This window comes from Solea senegalensis, linkage group LG9, assembly GCF_019176455.1.
Source record: "Solea senegalensis isolate Sse05_10M linkage group LG9, IFAPA_SoseM_1, whole genome shotgun sequence".
Classification (NCBI taxonomy): Eukaryota; Metazoa; Chordata; class Actinopteri; order Pleuronectiformes; family Soleidae; genus Solea; species Solea senegalensis.
In genome coordinates this window covers 60,747-81,229 of record NC_058029.1, presented here as the reverse complement: position 1 = coordinate 81,229, position 20,483 = coordinate 60,747, and the positions used below count along the sequence as shown (strand labels likewise).

The 20,483-nt window shown below is 39.6% G+C and overlaps 1 protein-coding gene across 1 annotated transcript in view; it reads right to left on the bottom strand.

Moving 5' to 3' along the window:
• LOC122774646 (multiple epidermal growth factor-like domains protein 11) overlaps positions 1–20,483 on the bottom strand; it is a 38,890-nt gene that overhangs the window by 1,890 nt on the left and 16,517 nt on the right. Inside the window, exons 2-5 of the mRNA XM_044034106.1 lie at positions 11,493–11,603; positions 10,410–10,511; positions 10,215–10,315; positions 5,704–5,879 (exon numbers count right to left, since the gene is read on the bottom strand). Of these exons, the coding sequence (XP_043890041.1) occupies positions 5,704–5,879; positions 10,215–10,315; positions 10,410–10,511; positions 11,493–11,599 (486 nt within the window). The 5' untranslated portion in view covers positions 11,600–11,603. The remainder of the gene's footprint in view (positions 1–5,703; positions 5,880–10,214; positions 10,316–10,409; positions 10,512–11,492; positions 11,604–20,483) is intronic.

Below are 20,483 nucleotides of genomic sequence, written 5' to 3'. Positions count from 1 at the left end.
AATGTTATTTACTCCCCTGATAGTGTTAACCTTCTTTTTCTTGTGTATATGATGTTGATCACATTATTATCAACAATCATTTTTTAAAAATATCTACACATGTTCTGCTGTTGTCTTGGATGGCATAATTTGATTTTCTTATTTAGTTAATTTGAGAAACATTAGGTTCAACAAATTATTGTTAATTGTAATGTAAGTGGACATACATATGTAAAAATATATATATATATTTATACATATATATCTGTTTATATGTATAAAAAGTGTCCAAAAAGTGACAAAAAGTCATCATTTAGTATGTTGTCCAAAAACACTCAAAAATGTCAGAGTATAGTATGTCGTCCAAAATGAGACAAAAAAGTAATAGTTTTGTATGTTGTCCAAAATGTGACAAAAAAGTCATCGATGAGTATGTTGTCCAAAATGAGACAAAAAAGTATTAGTTTAGTATGTTGTCCAAAATCAGTCAAAAAAGACATAGTAAAAATGTCTTTAAAAATATATAAAATATTAAAAACAACTTCATTTTCCTGGAGACAAGTTTCGACAGCACACATTTAGACCAGAGAGGCCCTCGCTTTCATTGCCCACATTTTCCAGTGATTCAAAGCAGTTGGTTTCCAGTAATCTGTCTGCTTCTCCAAACACTGAGTCAAACTTACGCTGCAGAAAAACAAAAAAACCTCATTACACATGATTATTGTCGCTTGCATTAAGATGAAGTCTGACCGTTTTTGTCAGGGTTTGTTTTTCCTCCTTTGTCGTCCTTTTGGCGTACACATATGGAAACATGTGACGTCATTAAAGACACGCAGAGACAAAATGTGATTACGTTTTCAGCAGCAATGAGAGGGACAACAGGACTGGAGAGAGACAAAGAGTCCTTGAGAGGGGACACGCTGTCTTTTCTCCACATCCAAATAACGTAGCATTAGCTCAGGAGGTTTGAGTTACCCACACATCATTTCAAACTGGCAGGGAGATTTGCATGGAGATCCCGAGACAGACATGTTTTTAAATGGTTAATTTTACAGAAGCCTGGAGATGAGCTCTGTGGGGAGGGGGTTTCGTGCAGATTCACACAAGGTTTGGATTTCAAATTCACGATGAAGAACCCAGATTGGTCATGGGCTCATTCCTCACATGTCTCCTCAAGAACATGTGATATCCAATAGCACTGACGTAGCAGATGGACGGACAGGCATCATTGATCTTGTCTGATTCTAAAAACAATGTCTTCAACGATTTCATGCTGACCTCAGAGAATCATCTGTTTTTTTAAGGTTCATGCAAACTACAAAGCTGAGCAGTTGTTCTCGCTCACCCGACGCACGAGTCAGAACATGCATTTCTGACATTTTCATTGTGAAATAATCATTGATGCTTGTTGAAGTATCTTTGAAAACAAACATGTATTCACATTATCTTATGTGCACATACACACATACTTTCCTTCAGTGTTTACTGTTTTTATTGTTGTTTATTTGTTTTGTAAAGTGTCAAAAAGGTGCTTATAAATAAAATGCATTATCATCAATCTTGACTTTTGACCTTTGACGACCAAATTCTAATAATTTAATCCTTGAGTCCAACCAAATATTTGTTCCAAATGATTTGTTTAACAAATTCCCTAAAAGCATTCATGAGAAATCATTTTCACAAGAGCGGGACAAAGAGACAACGCCAAACTCAACTTTGGACACTAAGACATAAAGACCTACAGTAACTAAGACGCGGCTTAGAGCTGCACGTTCTCTGTGTTCATGTTCACGGCCCCCACCTTTGCATCTGCAGGACACATGTCCTGCCACGGCTTTAAAAAGTACAAGGACTGCTTTGACAATAACAGAGGGTAGATGTCCAGCCAAATTTGGTTTGGAGCGGCGCTGCGCTGCCACAGACGTTAATATTTATGGCAGTATCTGGGAACAGGACCCTCGTGTCTTTTGTTTAAATGAGTCCTAACTTGACTTGTTCTCTTTGGCCATCTGAGAGGCACAGTGACTGATGAGAAAGTCAGCTGGAGCAGCCATCATGTTTATGCAGACATTCTTCTGTAGAGCGGGGAAGATTTAGTGAGCGATCTGCAGCGCTGTCAGTGAAAAGACCTGAGCCTGGACATGTCCACGCAGCACATGAGTCAATGGCTGAAATTTACCAGCTTGGACAAGGGACGTTTGAGACAATCTGAACCAATATCCACGTTTTCCATCTGTTTGTTTACACATGGTTCACCAAGTTCAAGTCCTCTTCAGTCAGTGTCGCTGAGTTTGTTTTCCCTCTTCAAATACTAATTTAGTCAAAGTGAGTCCAGCTGTGATGTCATCGTTTTCACAGGAAGCAAAACATCGACCCAAAGTTGGAAGAAGTTTGAGGATCAGGAGTGTTTATGGTCATATTCCTTTGTTTTCATGTGTGCGTATGGTTGTTCTGTCACCTACAGCAGTGTTCCCCAAACTTCCCACATCGAGACCCACTTTTTAAACACCCAAATCCCAATTATACTACTATCATTTTAATTGGTAAACAAATTATTTCAAAGAGATTCAAAGATAAATGAATTACTAAGGGTGGACATTTCTAGCAAAAATGTTATTGTTAATGAATATTCAATGGTCAATGGTCTGTATTTACATTCAAAACTGCTTTACACAACAGTTTCTCAATACTTCAATACTCTCTCTATATCATCTCTATGTATATACATATATCAATGTATATATACACACATCAATGTATATATACATATATCAATGTATATATACATGTATCAATGTATATCAATGTATATATATGTATATCAATGTGTATATATACATATATCAATGTGTATATATATATACATATATCAATGTGTATATATATATATACATATATCAATGTGTATATATATACACATTGATATATGCACTCTAACATTTCTCTCGCAGTCATTGGCTGTGGCATTGTTTCGTCACAAGGTTTATTTCCGTCCAGTGTTGGATTCATTTTTCACCAAGATCTTGTGTTGATGACGGGAGAGTCGGAGCGCGGCACAAAGCCTTCTCCCTCTTAAGGTCTGGACTCTGTGGTGGGCATATGTGAGAAAAGGATGCCAGGTAAATCAGGGAAGTTAATGACAGGAACTGACTTCTAAGCTTTAGCAACTGACCGTAAAATCACTGCCTGGTGGCTAAACAGCGTTTGGAACACTGTGGTACACCAAACAACTGCCAAAGTTTCATGTTGCTTGGATACACTGTTGAAATGTCTTTTGTTTGACTACAAGTCTGTGCCACACATGCTGTGAATTTTGGTAAGAAAACTTCAAAAGAAATTACACGACGAGTCTAGGATTACAGATTTATTCCTTTTTAAATGAAATAAAAATGTTGTGCTCACAGTATGAGTTACAGCAAAATGTCAATGACCTGAACTGTGTTTGACAAGCGTAACAAAGACTATGGAGTGAATGTCTGGTAGCACTAAATTGTTCAAATAAAGATGTAAATGATGTGGATTTGCGTTACAATAATAGACGTTGACAAAAACCTCAGGTCTGTTGGATGCAAAGGTGATTGTAACGGAAATGTAGAAATCTTCTTTCACAATAATCATCATATAATCAAGTGTGCTCTAACTCTGGGGATCCATCATGTGGTAATTATTTTCTTTTTTCTTCATCACTACAAAGGTATACTTTGTTTGGTGTTTTCATTACATACATATGTACACAGGTTCTATTGTGATGAATAATAGATAACAATAGTAAAGTCCTGGGTCAGGCCTGGGTTTCCTATGACATCAGCTTTCATGTCAGAGGTCAGCACACACTAGAAGTAAAGAAAATTGAGTTAACTGCATTAAATCGTTTTATCGAGTTCATCTCGGCTGCATTAATCACATTGATTGATGTTATTTTGAAATGTAAAAGAATATGTTCTGTACTGTAGCAAAGCGAACCGTGCCGCTGAGTGGAAACACGGCTTTTGACACACGCGACCTTTTCCCATCAGCCCACTGGTCTGAGCTCAGCCCTAAAACTCAGGAAGTCTTCTGAAGAAAAACGACGACTTCTGGCTGCACTTTCGCAAACATTTTCCATGACAACCTGATCGCCTCGGCTACAGCAGTGTGCACTTCTCTGACTTGTTGTCATGACTTGGGTCAAATTACCAACCCTGGCTTTAACATGGAGGAAACTAGGAGAAGTCCACATGTGAAAAGTGTTTGTGGAAACAAACAAAAATAAAGCCTGAATTCTGAGATTAAAGTCAGACTTCTGACCGGATTCAAACAAAACCAAATGATTTGAATTTCAAAACCTATAATAATCCTCTACCATAATAATATATGCAGACGCATAACAATGAATGAATGTGTACAGTCATCCCTTCACTTCCAGCATTTTGATTTAAGCAGAAACATCTCCTCACAGGCCGTGAAGACATTTTAGTTTGAGCAGTGATTGAGAGTTGTTGGTGCCACATCATCGCCTGGACTTCTGCTGCTCATGTCTGACACACAGCTTATGAAGCAAATACTGCAGAGACTGTGACAGAGCCACGTTCCTCTTTTCTTTTTTTAATTGATTACCGCTCCACTCTCAGTAGTTATGTAAACTTCTCGCCCACCAAACAAACAATCATATGAATGTTCACTATGAAAACCTCACAGTCCGCTCCTCTTTCCCACAGTTAGACAGCTCACCACACAAGAATCCAGGAAGTGCCGGGTTCTCATTCTGCCAAAACAGACGCCATTATAACGGTGGAGCCACGGACTAAAAGGTAGACAGAGAGAGAGAGACAGAGAGAGAGAGACAGAGAGAGACGAGAGAGAGAGAGAGGCAGAGAGAGAGAGACAGAGAGAGAGACAGAGAGAGTCTACCTAAAAGTGAGGGCTATGGTAGAGGGGGGAGGGAGTGTAAGGAGAGATGGAGAAAACAGGCCCATGAAAGACAGAGAGCGGAGTAACATTTTCCATTTCCCCTTCCCATCATCCCCCTGTCAAGACACCGACCGCTACCCATTCAGCTAATTCCCTCTCTGTGCAGAGGGGTGGGGGGTGTGTGTGTGTGTGTGGGGTGGTGGAGAGGAGCTATGTACTATTGACCCAGCTCAGTGCGATGAAACAGGCTGAAGACAGTGGAAAACTGTGTGAAATGTGGTCCTGGTTTCTGCATGTGTGTGGTGTGTGTGTGTGTGTGTGTGTGTGTGTGTGTGTGTGTGAGTGTGTGTGTGTGTGTGTGTGTGTGTGTGTGTGTAGGATCAACTTGAAGGCGATTTCAGACAAACAGACAAACAGAGTTAGAGTTACTGTTTCCACTCTGTGACTTACATAAATATTAAATAAGTTGAATAGCAATCATCTCTCTCTTGTTTTATGGACGTTGGCTCGTGTCAGAGCATCAAACAGTAGTTCACTCCTGAGTTATTGCACTCATACACGTTTGTTGGAGTACGAAGCCTCAACTTGATTAAACTTGATTGTTTTATTCTTTTTACTTTAGAGAGACGCTCAACTTGATTAAGAAAAGCTGTTATATGAAGTTATGATTATGGTAAATAATGAATTATGAACAGGGAGTGTGAGTAAGACGTGGAGGAGTGAGACACATCTGGAGTGAGACTGTTCATGACTCACTGTTGTGCTCCCTGGCTGACGGCCTCCTGTGTGTGTGTGTGTGTGTGTGTGTGTGAGGATCAGGCACTTGTCATTGACTTTAGTGAATGTGAGCTGTGTTTGTGTGAGAGAGAGTGAGGAGCAGACAGAGTGGCGTGAGTGTGGGAGAGGAAACGTCATACCGCTGGAGCAGTCGTCTCCTCGCCAGCCTCCCTCACACTGGCAGCGGTCTGGAGCGACACACCGGCCGTGGACGCACTCTTTGGTGCAGCGAGCTGATGAATACAAACACAGCAGAATTAGTAACTTAAAGCTATTACCATCTTACATAAGAATGACAAACGTCATCCTGCTCTGTTAACATGTCACTGAGATACACATGAGACCATGTTCCATTTAAAGTGTCCATCCGACCTTGATGAAACACAGTCTGACGGTCGGATGGTAGGACGTCTGATCCTGAATAAACAGACCACATTTGGTTCAGATCTTATGAATTTTGACAAATATGTGATTTTTTTTGTGATCAAAATTGAATATGAACATATCGTGACAGGTCAAGGGCTGGGCACCTCTGAGTAAGGCACATCTGTACGGGGACCCAGTTGGAATTAAAGGGAGGGTTTCGCCATGAACTGAAGAATCTGGCTGAAGAGAAAAGCTGCTAATACGCTGCTCTCTGGCTCAGGGTCACACATCAAATGATCAAAAACTGTAGATAAAAAGCTAAAGACGGACAAACACAGAGATAAATCCATGCTGATGAAAACAGAACCTCCTTCCTGGAGATAACACATTTGAAACTTTTGCAAAGCAGAAGACTGTAAAGTTCTGATTTAATCAAATTGTTTAAAGTGTTTAAGGTGATTCAGTTTTCTCTTGGAAATGCAAACATCTCAGTTTTCTCCATGAACTTTGGTGAAAGAGTGAATAGATGGATTTACAAACCGACACAAACTGAGGCTTTCAGTTGTAAAACACTGTTGGTGAAATAAATAAGACGTCAAAGACTGATGCAAGCATAGGTTTTAGCTGGTGAAGCTTTGTTAAGTGACTAAAATCTGCTTGTGTGTGTAACATAAAGTTAAAGTTAGTTTATTAATCCCCTTAGGGAAAGTATTCCTCTGCATTTTGACCCATCCTAGAATTAGGAGCAGTGGGCTGCCACACTGAGTAGCGCCCGGGAGGAACATACTGATGTTCCTCATACAACCCAAGTTCAAAAATCCTTTCCCTTTAAAATGCAGTCTCACACATTAGCACAGGGAGCTGTAAGTGCTATTTACACACACAAACAGATCTGCACAATTCCCTCGAGACACATAAACAATCATCTTTCTGATCTGCAGTTATGGAGATACAGACCATAATAAGACCATGTCATAAAATGAAGGAAGTATAGGGAATAGGAGGTATGATTATATTTAATTATATGTATTTAGAAAAGAAAGTCTACACTTCACAGAAAGAGGAGTTACAGGTGACACGATGAAAATTTCATTTCTAAAATTCATGGATTCATCCGCTCATTAAAGCTGTACACACACACACACACAGCTATAGCTCAGCTATTCTTGTTAGGACAGCTGGTTAACTTTGGCTTCTTCTGACGTATGATGTCAAGTAGAATTGTGTAGTTATTTTTGTATGTGTGTGTGTGTGTTGTGGTGCCGTGGTGCCACTGCAGGCAGATCATTCACCCTGTTGCAATGATCTTCAAGACATTGTGTTGCTTTGACCACAATTCACATCTTAGCCCTAAACTTAAACAGTTGCTCAGAAATGAGCTTGAGCGACCTGGTTTTGGTCTCCACGTGGTCTACTGGTCCTGACAAGGTCAGAGTTTGTGCCACAAAAGGTCCTTAGAGGTAACGATTATCTCAAGATACACACACACACACACGTTGCAACCTAAAAGGCGTTTTATCTTTGTCAGTGTTTGAGGCGTCCGCGCACAAACCTTGTTATTACCATCGTCATCATTCCTGAGATCAACCTGTCATTTATGAGGTTTCTAAAGCAAAGGTAGAATTTTCTTTACCCACGTGTGGTTTTCACTTCATCTGTTACAGTCGACAGTGTGTCAACGAAAGCTTTACTTTCAAATTACAACTAAGTACCTGTTGCTTATTTTAACGACTGCCTCCATGTTTGTTGTCATGTGAAGGCGCTGCTGCTCTGAAGCACATGAAAGAAGTCCACGTTCACCAGGAGGAGCTCACAGTCACTGGAAAATGAATCTAATCCACGTGTTGGAATGTTTTAAAGCCAAAGAGATGTTTACTCTTCCATCATGGCCCTGAGACTTTGGAACACAGTCACAAAACATGAACTAACAATGTATAAACTAATATCCTTTATCAGTATAATACATACATACATGCATGTATGCACAAATAAAGAGAGAAAAGAAACGCTATATGAATACTATGATTCCTTTGTGTTTGTGCAATCTTAGGGGAAAACACTGAACATTTGAACTGCAAAATTTGACAAGCAGCTATTTATGTTAAATAATTTTATCTAATATTAATGACTGCCGTTTGGCTATGGTTGAAGCATATATTCAGGAAGACTAATGGAATTGTTGACACATGAGAGTTTTAGAGGTTCTCCACTGGGCTGTGCAGGCTGCAGTGTCACACCTGAACATGAATCACATGGACACTGTAGCCTCCCTGGTTCAACAAACTCATTTACGTGTTTATTCTGAATGATGTTCTGGTGTTTCTCTTTTTCTCCAGGTACTCAAAGCTTTCTTTGTCTCAGAAGTAACCTGGGTCAGTGCTGGGGATGAGCCAATAATACGTCTCTTTGACTAATACGATACTCTTTATTGGGATTGGATAGTGGCAGAATAAGAATCCTATATCTGCGTCTTCATATTTGTTACACAGTGAGAACTGGGTCTTTGACATTACTTGAAATGGCTAATGTTAGAAAGCTTGATAGTTTAAAATGTCTAAAATGATTGAATCAGAGTGATATCAGTGTCAACAGAAACTTGATTACTCAGTAAGGAAAGTAGCTGTTGGATGTGTGTGTGTGTACTGGACGAATAACGTCGTGGCAGAGACAAAAACTGAGTTAAAAAACAACAACAAATGAACTTTTTCTGTAAATTCTTGTTTTTTTTAATGATACAATTCCAACCCTCCATCTTTGTCCCAGTGTGAGATCTTTATCCCAAGTGACCCAAACATGACACTCTGGTGGAGTCACTTTGTTTTTAGCCAGGTGTGAACATCTGCTCTGACTGCTGCACGTGGGAAGGACTGTGAGTGCTCTGGGGCAGGGGAGGGGCCCAAGGCAGAACCCGATGTTGCTTGAGAAGTAAAGCGATTCTGTGCTTTCAGAGATGTCAGAGTCTCCAATAACACCAAAAAAACGTCAACAGTTGTTAGCTTAGCTGCCAATGCTAATGATAAGAAACAACAATGGTGAAAAGACAGAGCAGCACCTTTAACTTCAAGCGTCTTAAACACAACACAACGTAATATTACAGGGAAACAGCAGTGATGTCACCTTCCAGAGAGAAATACACCTCAACAACCCCAACATGGGATTCCAAGTTACAAACACTTTAACCAGCACTTTTTGTGTCATACTTTGATTTTCAACAGTAGACATGTCGCTACATTGTTTATAATAGTAACAATAATTCATTTTAGCTGCACAATATAGTTGTTATGGACTGATTTCAGTTCTGATGTAAATGGAACACAGCATATAGCCTGGTGACCAGAGTGTATCCAGCCTTTCATCCACAGTCAGCTGTGATTGCTTCCAGCTCCAGATACAGAAAACAATGCAAATTCTGTGAAGTGTTATGTTTTTAGGAATACACAGTTTGAAGTGTAAATTTCTAGCCAGTGCTGTCAGCTCATGCTGTGTATTTTCAGCATGAGAAGCTCCAGTGGTAATCGAAGCCATCATTTCAGTAATTCCAGTGTCATATGTTCTGCATTGACATTGACAAAAAAGCTTGGTTTGAGTCATGAGAATGAGTTATTTTGTGTTGTTTCACTTGCAAACCACAACCATCATTTCATCTGCACTTGCCTGCTGCTGATTGTCTTCCTCCATCATCACGTTCCAGTGTCACATTGCTTTGTTTAACGAGTGTCTCTGTGCTCACTATTTGTGCTATCATGCACATTTGGCTTTAATGTATGACGCCACATAACTTGGTTTCAACATCAAAAGTTTAGCTGTATCCAACAGATTATTCCATACAATTTTTTACTAAAAAAAAAGATTGTGGTACTATAGAATCTAAAGAATTTAAGATACATCTTAAAAAGGTAGTAATATTTAGTACATAATATTTATTATTATATTTATTATAACATTTGTTATATAATATGTATTATTATATTTATTATATAATATTTATTATATAATATGTATTATTATATTTATTAGGATATTTATCATAATATGTATTATATAATATTTTCCTATTTTTTTCTCCAATATAATATGAATGATGATTATCAATGCAACAGCCTTTAAAGCCAGGAAAAGTCATCACAGATACCTTATCTAGCTGCTGCTAAACTCTCAGCAGTTACAGTGTAAAGTGAAAGTCTGTAAAAGTCTTTACTTACGGACACATTTGTCTCTGCTCTCGTAGAACCCTGGACAGCACTGGTACCTCTTGCGATAGTCCGTCTTTACCGCCTGCCTGTAGGCCGTCTTGTACGTGATCCTGAAAGAATAACAGACAAACAGGATGTGTCAAGCCTCCACTGATGGGAACAGGAAGTCGACTGACAGGATATGACTCATGATGCTGGCACTACCTGTGGTGCAGACATCTGTAGGAGGTCCGAGGGTCAGCGCAGGGCTCATCTGTCACCTGGTCGTAAGGATGCTGATAGGACTCTTTGACTGAAGTGGTGAAGCTGAAAAGGGAAGTAGTAAAAAGAATATGCTGTCAATGATCCACAAAAGAGTTAAAAAGTGTTTCTGCTTTAGTTCTTTTAACTGTGATAGAGAGAGAATCACTTGGTTGGTCCATTCTGGTCCAGACTGACAGACCATGAGTGTCATGGTCCCCAGGAGATTAACTCGGCGTTGATTGGATCGTGTCTCCAGAAGGTCAAAGTTTTCAGTACAGTTCTTACATTTATATTTTTTTTACATTGTATAAATTACAATGTACACAATCACATACACTGAGACAGAATAAAGAAAGTGATCATGAAGAGAAAAGACCAAATGAACTCCAAACACAAGAAGAGGAAAACAGCGATGAAGGTAGCAACAGTGAGAGGTGGGACTATGACATCAAACGTGAGATATTTTTTTATATTGTCCCAAAACACCGGTTCTGTTAAAATAAAATGTCAATATGATAAAAAAAAGAAAAAAAAAAAGATTTGTGTGTTTTTAGCAGTGAGCAGTGAACACACACAGGTCAGGCTAATCTGCCCCCAGGAAGCAATGAGGGATTGGGTGCCTTGCTCAGGGACACCTCAGCACTTGACCTCCGGGGCTTCAACTGGCAACAAGCTCAATTCCTTTCCACTGGACCTCTCGAGTTGCAGCTATGGATCTCAGATGTTGAACGTTACCAAACCTAAAAACCCTCAGTAGCCTCAGTGAAATCACCAATGCTCTGTATTTATATAGAGCTTTTCTCGTCTTGACGACCACTCACTCTAACTCTAACCAAAGTAGAACATTTTCAACTGAACAACTGGAGCAAATGATGTGTTACCGCGTTGAGCTATTCATGGCATTCACGCTGCCTGACCCAGCACACATGGATCGTGGATCAGCTCACGTCTGTGCGTCGACTTTGAATGAATGTAAACTCGCCATTCAAAGTGTGCGCCGTGTCCAGTATGAAACAACATGTACATGAGTTAAACTCGTCGTACCTCTCCCAGAGGATGCACACGTTTGGGTCTCTTGGATTCAGGGAGCAGCTCAGACCGATCAGCACGCTCAGAATCTGGAGGACGATGACACTGCGCATGGTCGGCATGGTCCTGAGGAGGAGAGAGGACATCAGAGACAGACGCAATATAAGCAACACTGATACAAGTCACTGCAACCGTGTGTGAGTGTGTGATGTTTTATGGTTGTTGATGTTATTATTTTACAGTGACATTATTTGCTGCACATGCTCCATGACCTGACTGATGAATCACTGGGTATTTGGAGTATAAGTATAAGTAACGCATAGTTTCCCTACAGCAATAACAGCAATAACAGCAATAACATGACAGGGAAAACACACACAGACACTCACACTCAACAGGAGATTTACATTCACTGTTTTTATTTTTCATTGAGAATAATTAAGGTTTCTCTGTGTGGCGTGCAGAGAGACTCAGTGAAACCTGGTGGTTAAGATTTAGCCTCTGACTGTAAAAGAGTTTGTTAAACACTCAGCAGACGTGAGCTTAACGCTGTCTGCTCCCCCGTGAGCCCCACGCGTCTGAACAACACATAAAACACAGGCAGCAGGGAAAACCTGAGGGGGAGAGAGGGAGAGAGGGGGGGGAGTCAAGAAATGTGAATCCCAACTTCATCCTGACCCCTATCAATCACCGTCCACACTCGTCTGCTGTCCCCGTCCACACTTCAGCCACATCTGGATCTGATCAGTGCGTCGGCCCCAGAGAGTGTCTCGGCACGGGGACCCTCGGCTCTCAGGGAGCGAGAGGAAGGAACCTTCTCAAAACTCTCCATGGAGATGAACAGAAGTTCAGCAGGCCAGCATTTTCAGCCTTTACTCACAGGGGAAAAGCATCATGGGAATGTGGTGACATTAGCTCAGAAATCATGTTGACATAGGATCAGTCAAGTCAAAACATCTCAGCTGTGAGACTGGACACAGTGCTGTACATAATCACATCAATAAAACAGCAAAACCTAAAACAACACAGCAGCAGCAGACAATGGGAGAACCATAATGCACCACTTGCTATACACAACACAAGGAAACACTGGCTCAACTTGAACTGAAGGTGTTTTTTTTACAGAAGACTTCAAAGTCTGGGTCGTCTGATGTTCCAAAGCTGAGGGACTGCCACCACAAAGTTCTCAGTCACTTCTGGTCTTCAGGCCGACCTAAGGGCTCTGACTGGACTGTGCATGTGCAGCAGTTCAGCCAGATACTGAGATGCCGGCCCATTTAAGGATTTAAAAGCAAAAGTTTATCCTAAACCGCACTGGTAGCCAGTCTGATCTCATTAGTTACTATAGTTCTATATTGTACATTCATTTGAATTGAATTGAATTGAATGACTTTATTCCTCCCCCAGGGGGGAAACACACATTCACAACAGCTCAGTTAAGGTGAGAATCGAATAAAAGAAAAAAAATAAGAATAAAAATAAAAATAAGATAAAATAAAAATACAATACAATACAATAGTAGGACAAAATTACCAAAAGATAAAAAGTAAAAAGATAAAATTGAAATTACACTCTAATATAGAGTATTATCAGGGAAAGTGAGTGGACATTTAAGAGGAGTTAAATATCCGAACAGCATAGATGTGAAAATGCATTTTATTATTATTATTCCCTTTCATTTTAGCCTTTGATGCTGTGACATGTCTGCTGTTTCTGCGACGCTATCAAAACTGGTTGTACCTTTCACACAGTTCCTCCATTCATCATGCAGAAGCCCAGCGTCCGCACTCAGCCACTGTTCCACTGACTTCAAGAGAAGCCGAGCTTCCCTGGAAGTGACTTATGCCACATTTGTCCAATCACCAAGCGGTTTTAATGTAATATGAACATCTCGTAAGACGATCCGTCGTCTGTGATAAACAGCTGATTCTGAACAAACTAGTGACACATTCTAAACACGTTCTAGTGCACGTTTAGTATTGAAATGTAGATACAACACAGTACATATCGCACATAGCGTTACCACTAGCATAGTACCTGATACCAGATACTAGTTTTAGTACCTGCTCAGTGGAGGTTCCAAGCATGCTCAGTAGATAACTATGCGATGAATGATCAGACTACTGTCACAAGAAGAAATCAAGCCGAACAGTGCCAAACTGTAGATCAGTTAAAACTTACAGTTAAAGCACTTTATAGTTCGGCTAACACTTACTTACTTCGAGCTCTTGTTTTTACCCAAATGTTGAAATGCACGTCACTTTAGATAAAAGCGTCTGCTAGATGACATGTCATTTAATGTGATGTAAAACTACTTAACAACCCTAAAAACGTGGGTTAAACTATTAACAGGGGAATCTCAATATTGAACCCAGGGGTCTGGTGTATTTAGTGACAGCACTGCTGATCGAGAGCTGCATCCCAGACCCTGCCGCTGTGTGTCAGTTCAGTGACTGTGCTCCGGTCACGGAGGAAGTGCTGATCAAATATTATTTTATTAACGGATTCTAATGATTTCATTCAGTTACACTGCAAACAACTGCTTTACAAGTCACTAGTCACTCGTTTGTGTGTGTGAAACAAAGTCACTGTAGTTTCACGCAGCGTTGAGTAGATACTTTTGTTGTAGTGGAGATTCAACCTAAACCGTGTCGTGGCGTGGTGAGGCGAGTAGGGCGGGTGGAATTACGCCATAAGTGAAAGAAATGAGGTCATAAATAAAAACAAGTGGTCATTGTTTTTACTTATTGTTATTGTGTTATTGTGTTTAATTATGTAAAATGATGATATATATATTTATTTATTTATTTAGGTCATGACATTTAGATCACTCATCACGCAACAGTGCAGTTCACACAATATACATAACCGAAAGGGAAAGCGGGAGAAGCAAAGCTTAACTAGTCCCGCCCCCAAATATTAAAATGTTAAGTAATGTTGACCTTTTGGGTATAAAACTGCACTCACATTATAATTTCACTCAATTTGATATTTCACTTGTCATAATTAGTGGATTAATGCTTGAGTTTAACCAGAGTGACGTTGACCTTCTTCGTTACCAAAAATGTATAATATTCACTTTGTTATTGAGTTCGACAACATTTGAATACCACAGCTGTCAGAGTGCAGAGTTGTTGCTGTAGTTCGATCCTTTATCATCCTGACTCTGACTCCTTTATGTCTGTAGTGGAGTGGCAGGACACAAGGGTGCGCTATATTGTTATTGTATTATTTACGGCTCACACATCAACAATGTCGTCTCTTTTAAAGAGAAAAAACACTTTCAGTGAAAAAAGGATTTGATTTAAAAAACTGAGTTTGACTCTTAAACACAGATTGTGTGAGTTAGATTTCCACTGTCATCCGTCATCAGCTGAAAAACTGTAATTATAACAGAATTTTAGATGATGCTGAGTAAAATCTTCTCCTGTTAAACGACATTGCAGCGTCATCTCTGTCATGATCAAGTTTTCTCACCCATAAACATATTTTCTATATTTGAAGTCATGTCCTAAGATGATCCCGTGGCTTCTTGAATAACACATCACCCTCATTTACCACCGTCAGTGACTCGCTGACAGTCAATGCAATTTCATATGTTGCAAAATGTGCTCTGTCTTTGGTACTTGGGTGGAAAATACAGCCCAGAATAAGAAGTATTTGACGTGCGTGTGTAGAAGCTGTACACCACAAACACTTCTAACATCAATCAGAAGCTCATTTACACTCAGATTTGCATGGACGTGGACAGTGGCTGGTTATCATTTCTCGAGGGTTTGGCATGGTGAGTCGTGCAGATAAATCTGGAAAAAATGCCTCTCGCTTCTCTCTAGTTCACTGTCAGGAGTTAATTCCCCCGCTAAACTAAAAACATTTAATGAGAGCAGGCATATGTCTTTTATTAAGAGGAGTAGTCATTAACTCCACCAGCCACTTCATTGGACTGAGGTAAATATTTTTCATTACCCTCTTTTCATTTTAATTGTGTTGCATTAAAAAGGCTTTTAACCGCACATGGATTCTTAAACGCTCAGCTTAATGAGAGCAGACGGAGTTGTTTTGGAGTTGAGTTCAGCTGCTGTTTGCATTGGATATTTGGATCATCTACAGCAGGAGGGTGGAGCTCCAAGTGCTGGTGTTTTTATTTGTTTGTAATCTGGATCTCAACCCTGCCATTTAGAGAATAAAAAAGTCAGAAACTCTGCTGTTCACTGATTGATTCTTTTTTCCCCTGCTTTTCAAATGTTTGACATCTTCTCTGTTTCCATAGGCTACACGAGCAGCATGATACAGCTCATCAACTCTGGTCAGAGGTCATGACCGACTGAAAGGCCTCATTCACTGGGATGGAGTCTGAATCAGAGGTGGAAAATAACAAATCACATTTACTTGTATTACTGCAATGAGTAGGTTTCTAAAATCTGTAATTTTACATTTAGTCGGTTCTTTTTAAGTATTGTACTTTGCTACATTTTTAATCACCTGCGTTAATGAATTTTGAAAAAAGAGAATAAAAAATGCAAGAACTTAGCCATGCTTTGTTTTTATTTTAAATATATAATAAAAAGATGCACTCACATGTGCAGTGAAAGCAGCACAACAAACATAAAGGTCTTAAGGTTTCCTACTCTACGTATATAGTGGAAGTAACATAAGTGTATGTTAGCTGTTGGAGCTTGATCCTGTTGTCAGTGATTTGATACATTTCAGTGATGTATCAGTGATTTATCAGTGATTTATCAGTGATGTATCAGCGAAGGGTCAGTGAAGCCACCTGTTAGCTTTCTCTGTGGCTTCACTTGTGGATTGAATGGCAGAGGGAGGAGTTTGCAGAGTGAGCTTCCTGCAAATTCTCTCTATGGACTCATAAAATGTCCTCCAGCCACTGTCCCTACACTCCTCCACCAGTTCCTGGTACTTAGCATGTTTCTTCACTCGTCCCAGGACATGATCAGCTGTTTTGAGGCTTCAGATGTGACAATCATATCTGGTTTGAGTGATGTTGTAGAATACGCTGTGGGAAGCAGGTCAGTCTGCAGCTGTGTGGAGGAGGCCAGTTACCAACTTAACGTTTGGAAAAAAACGCCCTTGTCTGTATTTATGTGGCACGTTTCTAGTCCTGATGAGCACTCAACGCTGATACAACACAGTTTTGCCATTCACCCATTCACACGCACACACACACACACACACAAATCTGGGGTTGAGGGACGTGGACGAGTGGAGCCGGGCATCAAGTCCACGACCATCCAGTTGGAGGAAAACCCACTCTACCGCTGATCCATGGCCGCCCAGTGTTTGCATCTCTACTCTGAACCAAGATCGGTAAAAACACAGAACAACATTTGGGCCAATATATTTTTCTGGTCTTGTTTGTGATGAAAAAACAGACAATGGTTCAAACAGTGACACTTTGATGTGGCTTTAAAAACCAGAAGAAAACAGGTCACACACACATGGACTGATCTTGTGTTTTCATGTTCACCAAATGAGTCTCATACACTGAAACAAGTTCAGAGAGAAACTATTTTTAGTATCTGGGGACATTTTTCTAAAAGACTACACTCCTCCCAAAGTAGAGACGCTCATGTCCATGCATGAGGAATGCTGTGAGCTGAGTGAGGGCCCGCAACACTCTTTCCAGAACCGCACAGAGACTTCAGCAAAAACAAAGCCCAAATGAAAACACATGACATTAGACATAAGACTCCGTGTTACTTTCAATCACAGGCTCATCAGCATTACAAGAGCTGACAACTACACAATGTATTCTGATTTGATTTAATGTCTAAGAGTCATAATCTTGACACATGAATATTCCCATTAGTCTGCATGTTCATATTAGTTAAACAGTCAAAACCATGATGTAACAACAGCTCCTTTAAAGGAATACTTCCACATTAAAGGAGATTTTACTTCTTTGAATTAAATGAGAAGATGAAAGATGATGAAGTTACGACCAGTAACTCTGTTTCTTGAATCATGGCTCTTCCTCCACTTCCACAGTGAAACAGGTTATTAATCATTAGTTTGAAAGGAAAAATGCTACATCTTAAAAAAATGTCTGTGCTGCCTGCATTTCTCGTTTCTTCTCACTTTTCTCTGACGTTTAGTTTACTCTTCAGTCACTCATAATTACTGTTAACAGGTCTGAGTCCAGTTAGGATGGAATCTGGGTCCAGATGTGAGTGACCTCTGACCTGCACCTTCTTTTGCATACAGTACAGAATGATCACCTCTCTTAATCTAATCTAATCTAGGAAAATAGAGAGAGTAAGATAAAAAACAGCATGACATTTCCGCTGCGATCGTCCAACTGTATGACATGGAAGTATAGTTACAGAGAGGTAACAGATAAATGAAGACTTATTAATGCTGCATTACACTCTGTTTTACTGTCTGTATCAGTATTATTTTACAGTATTAACATAACACTGAAATAGTCATTTTAGCACCAATTCTCATAAGGACAAAATGTAATAACTGGAGTCGTGTTAAAATGAACGTATGTTTTGTATGTTCTTTATTTTTAAGATGCTTCAGTGTATTTAAGTCCTTTGGTGTTACTTAAGTATTTACTTAGTTATTTAATAGCAGAGTTGGTGTATTGATTTATTAATTCATTTCAAAGTGACTTCCAAGTAAAATAAAGGTTTGAACAAATGTAAAGTAATGACAATATTCACTCAACTATGTTCTTGTCGTCCTGCCTCCACACACACAGTTAAAAAATAAATCAGCCATTTTTTTACACCAGTCACGGTTGTGTTTTTTTAAGGCCGCACACAAAGGTGTAACCTTAACTATAACTAGTTAATGTCTTGATAGGTCATCGTTAAGTCTCTAGTAGTAATCAATGGTGTTCAGTGTCATGTCAACAGAAAATGTTATTAATAATAATAATGATTTATTAGATTTATAGCACTTTACATTTGAAAGTAAATGTCAAAGTGCTACAAAACACATTCAAATACAGTATGTTAGATTTAAAGCTATTATAAAAACATTCCTAGCTTTCGTGAACAGAAAGGTCTTTAACTGTTGTTGAAACAGTCCAGGGTCTGTGGTGCCTTCAGGTTCTCCAGTTAACAAGCCGCCAGTAGACTGTACGTTGTGCTACACAGATTCTAACTCTATTCAGAGTTGCCTGTTGTTTATTTTGTCTATTTTTTTATTAACCATCATTTCACAAGTTCTCTGTAGATTGTGCCAGTAACTTATTAGTTGACTTTTCTGTCACAAATTTTTGAATTAACCAGATTATAGTTGACAATTAGTTGCTTATCTGGTGACAGTCAACTATCCTGTAGTTGACGATCAAGGACTATTAGTATAGTAGGAAACTACACTTGATTATCTGTTGACATGATGAATAGCAGAGAGTCAACAATGGACTACCCCAGGTCTTGGTCTCCATGAGGACTACTGGTCCTGACAAGGTCAGTGTTTATAGGTCCTGAAGAGGTAACAGATACAAGAACGAACACACACACACACACACACACATACAATGAAAGGTGTTGGCCGGCAGCACAAGCAGTTTGGGGTTTGGTGTTTAAGCCAAGGAGAGATGAAGCGGGGATCGAACCACCAAACCCTGGCTGTGACTGTTCCAAGAAAAACCCTCAGAATATATGCACACACTTCACAATTCTTACATTCTCTCCTTTATTAATTTAATTCCCTCAAGCTGAATTATAACTAATAACAGGTTCTATAGAAAAAAGAAGAAAAAGCTTTGATTCATTGTGACTGAGGCGAAGCACGTGGCGCTGATCAAACAGTTTGTTTCCCCATTTCCTTTTTATCTGACCTCAGATTTCTGTCTCTTATTTCATTCTTTGCAGTCGCAGTGCTAATTGAAGGAGAAAATATTAGTCACCCAATGGAACGGGAAGTCATTGGGGGAAAGAAAAATAAAACAGATGGAATAACACATTGGCAGAGAGAGAGGAAAAGAAGGAGGAAAAACACGTGTGTCCATCCTCAAGAGTTTCTCTCACTTCAAAAGTCTACAAACTAAAAACCGAATGCAAACTTTTATTCTATGAACTATTTTAAAGATTCCGTTAAACAAACAGAATAACACACGGGTATCCTTGAAGCCCCGCCCATGTTTTTGTTACATGTGTGAGAAGCACATTCATTACATTTCAGTGTTCACAATTATTGATGCAACATTCGTTTCAAATTAAGTTTGAATTAAAATTAAAAAATAAAAAAAAACAAGAAAAAGGAAACCTGTTTGTTTAAAATGTTGCTGGTGCCACAGCTTAGTTCACTTCTGCCTCAGGCCGCTGTGATGTTGTGACGGACCAGAACCTTCCAGATGTTTTTTTTTTTTTTAAATTAACGACAAAGTCTGATTTGTTTGCTCGCCACACAAAAACGACTTTAGTTTGGATTCGTTGTTTTCACTCGCTGCAGTGAAAAACAGTCTGAAAGAGTTGTCATCAGTGCAGCTGAGCTTTATTAAGTGATTTATTCACCCAGTGGCTCCCAGAGGGAGGGAGAAGCAGCACTTCAACTCTATCATAATCCCATTAAAACAATGAAGAAGCACAAATGAAGAATCACGACACACGATGTGAACTCATGTGCACAGTCAAAGCTCCTCAAATCCTCAGCATACAGTGTCGATATTAAAATATGGGAAACCAGTGTGTTATTATAACTTGGCAGAAGAGAGAAACTCAAGGATAAAGAGCAACAATATGATCACATGATGAGGTTGCAGGGTGTATCACGGCCTAAATGATGTTTAAATGATGACTCCCTGATGGAGGAGTGGATGGTAAACAGGGGCCATGTTTTCAGCTCAGCCCTTAGAATAACAAATCTATAAAACTGCCTGAGGGCAGAAAGTGGGACACATTTTCCAAGAGTCGTCCATGTGACACATCAACCACAGGCAGAGACCTCCCCCCATTATTTACCCACATTTACTGTAAAGTGAATATAAGCCCGTAATCCTTTACGTTCTCATCTTAGCACAGCAGAGTGGTT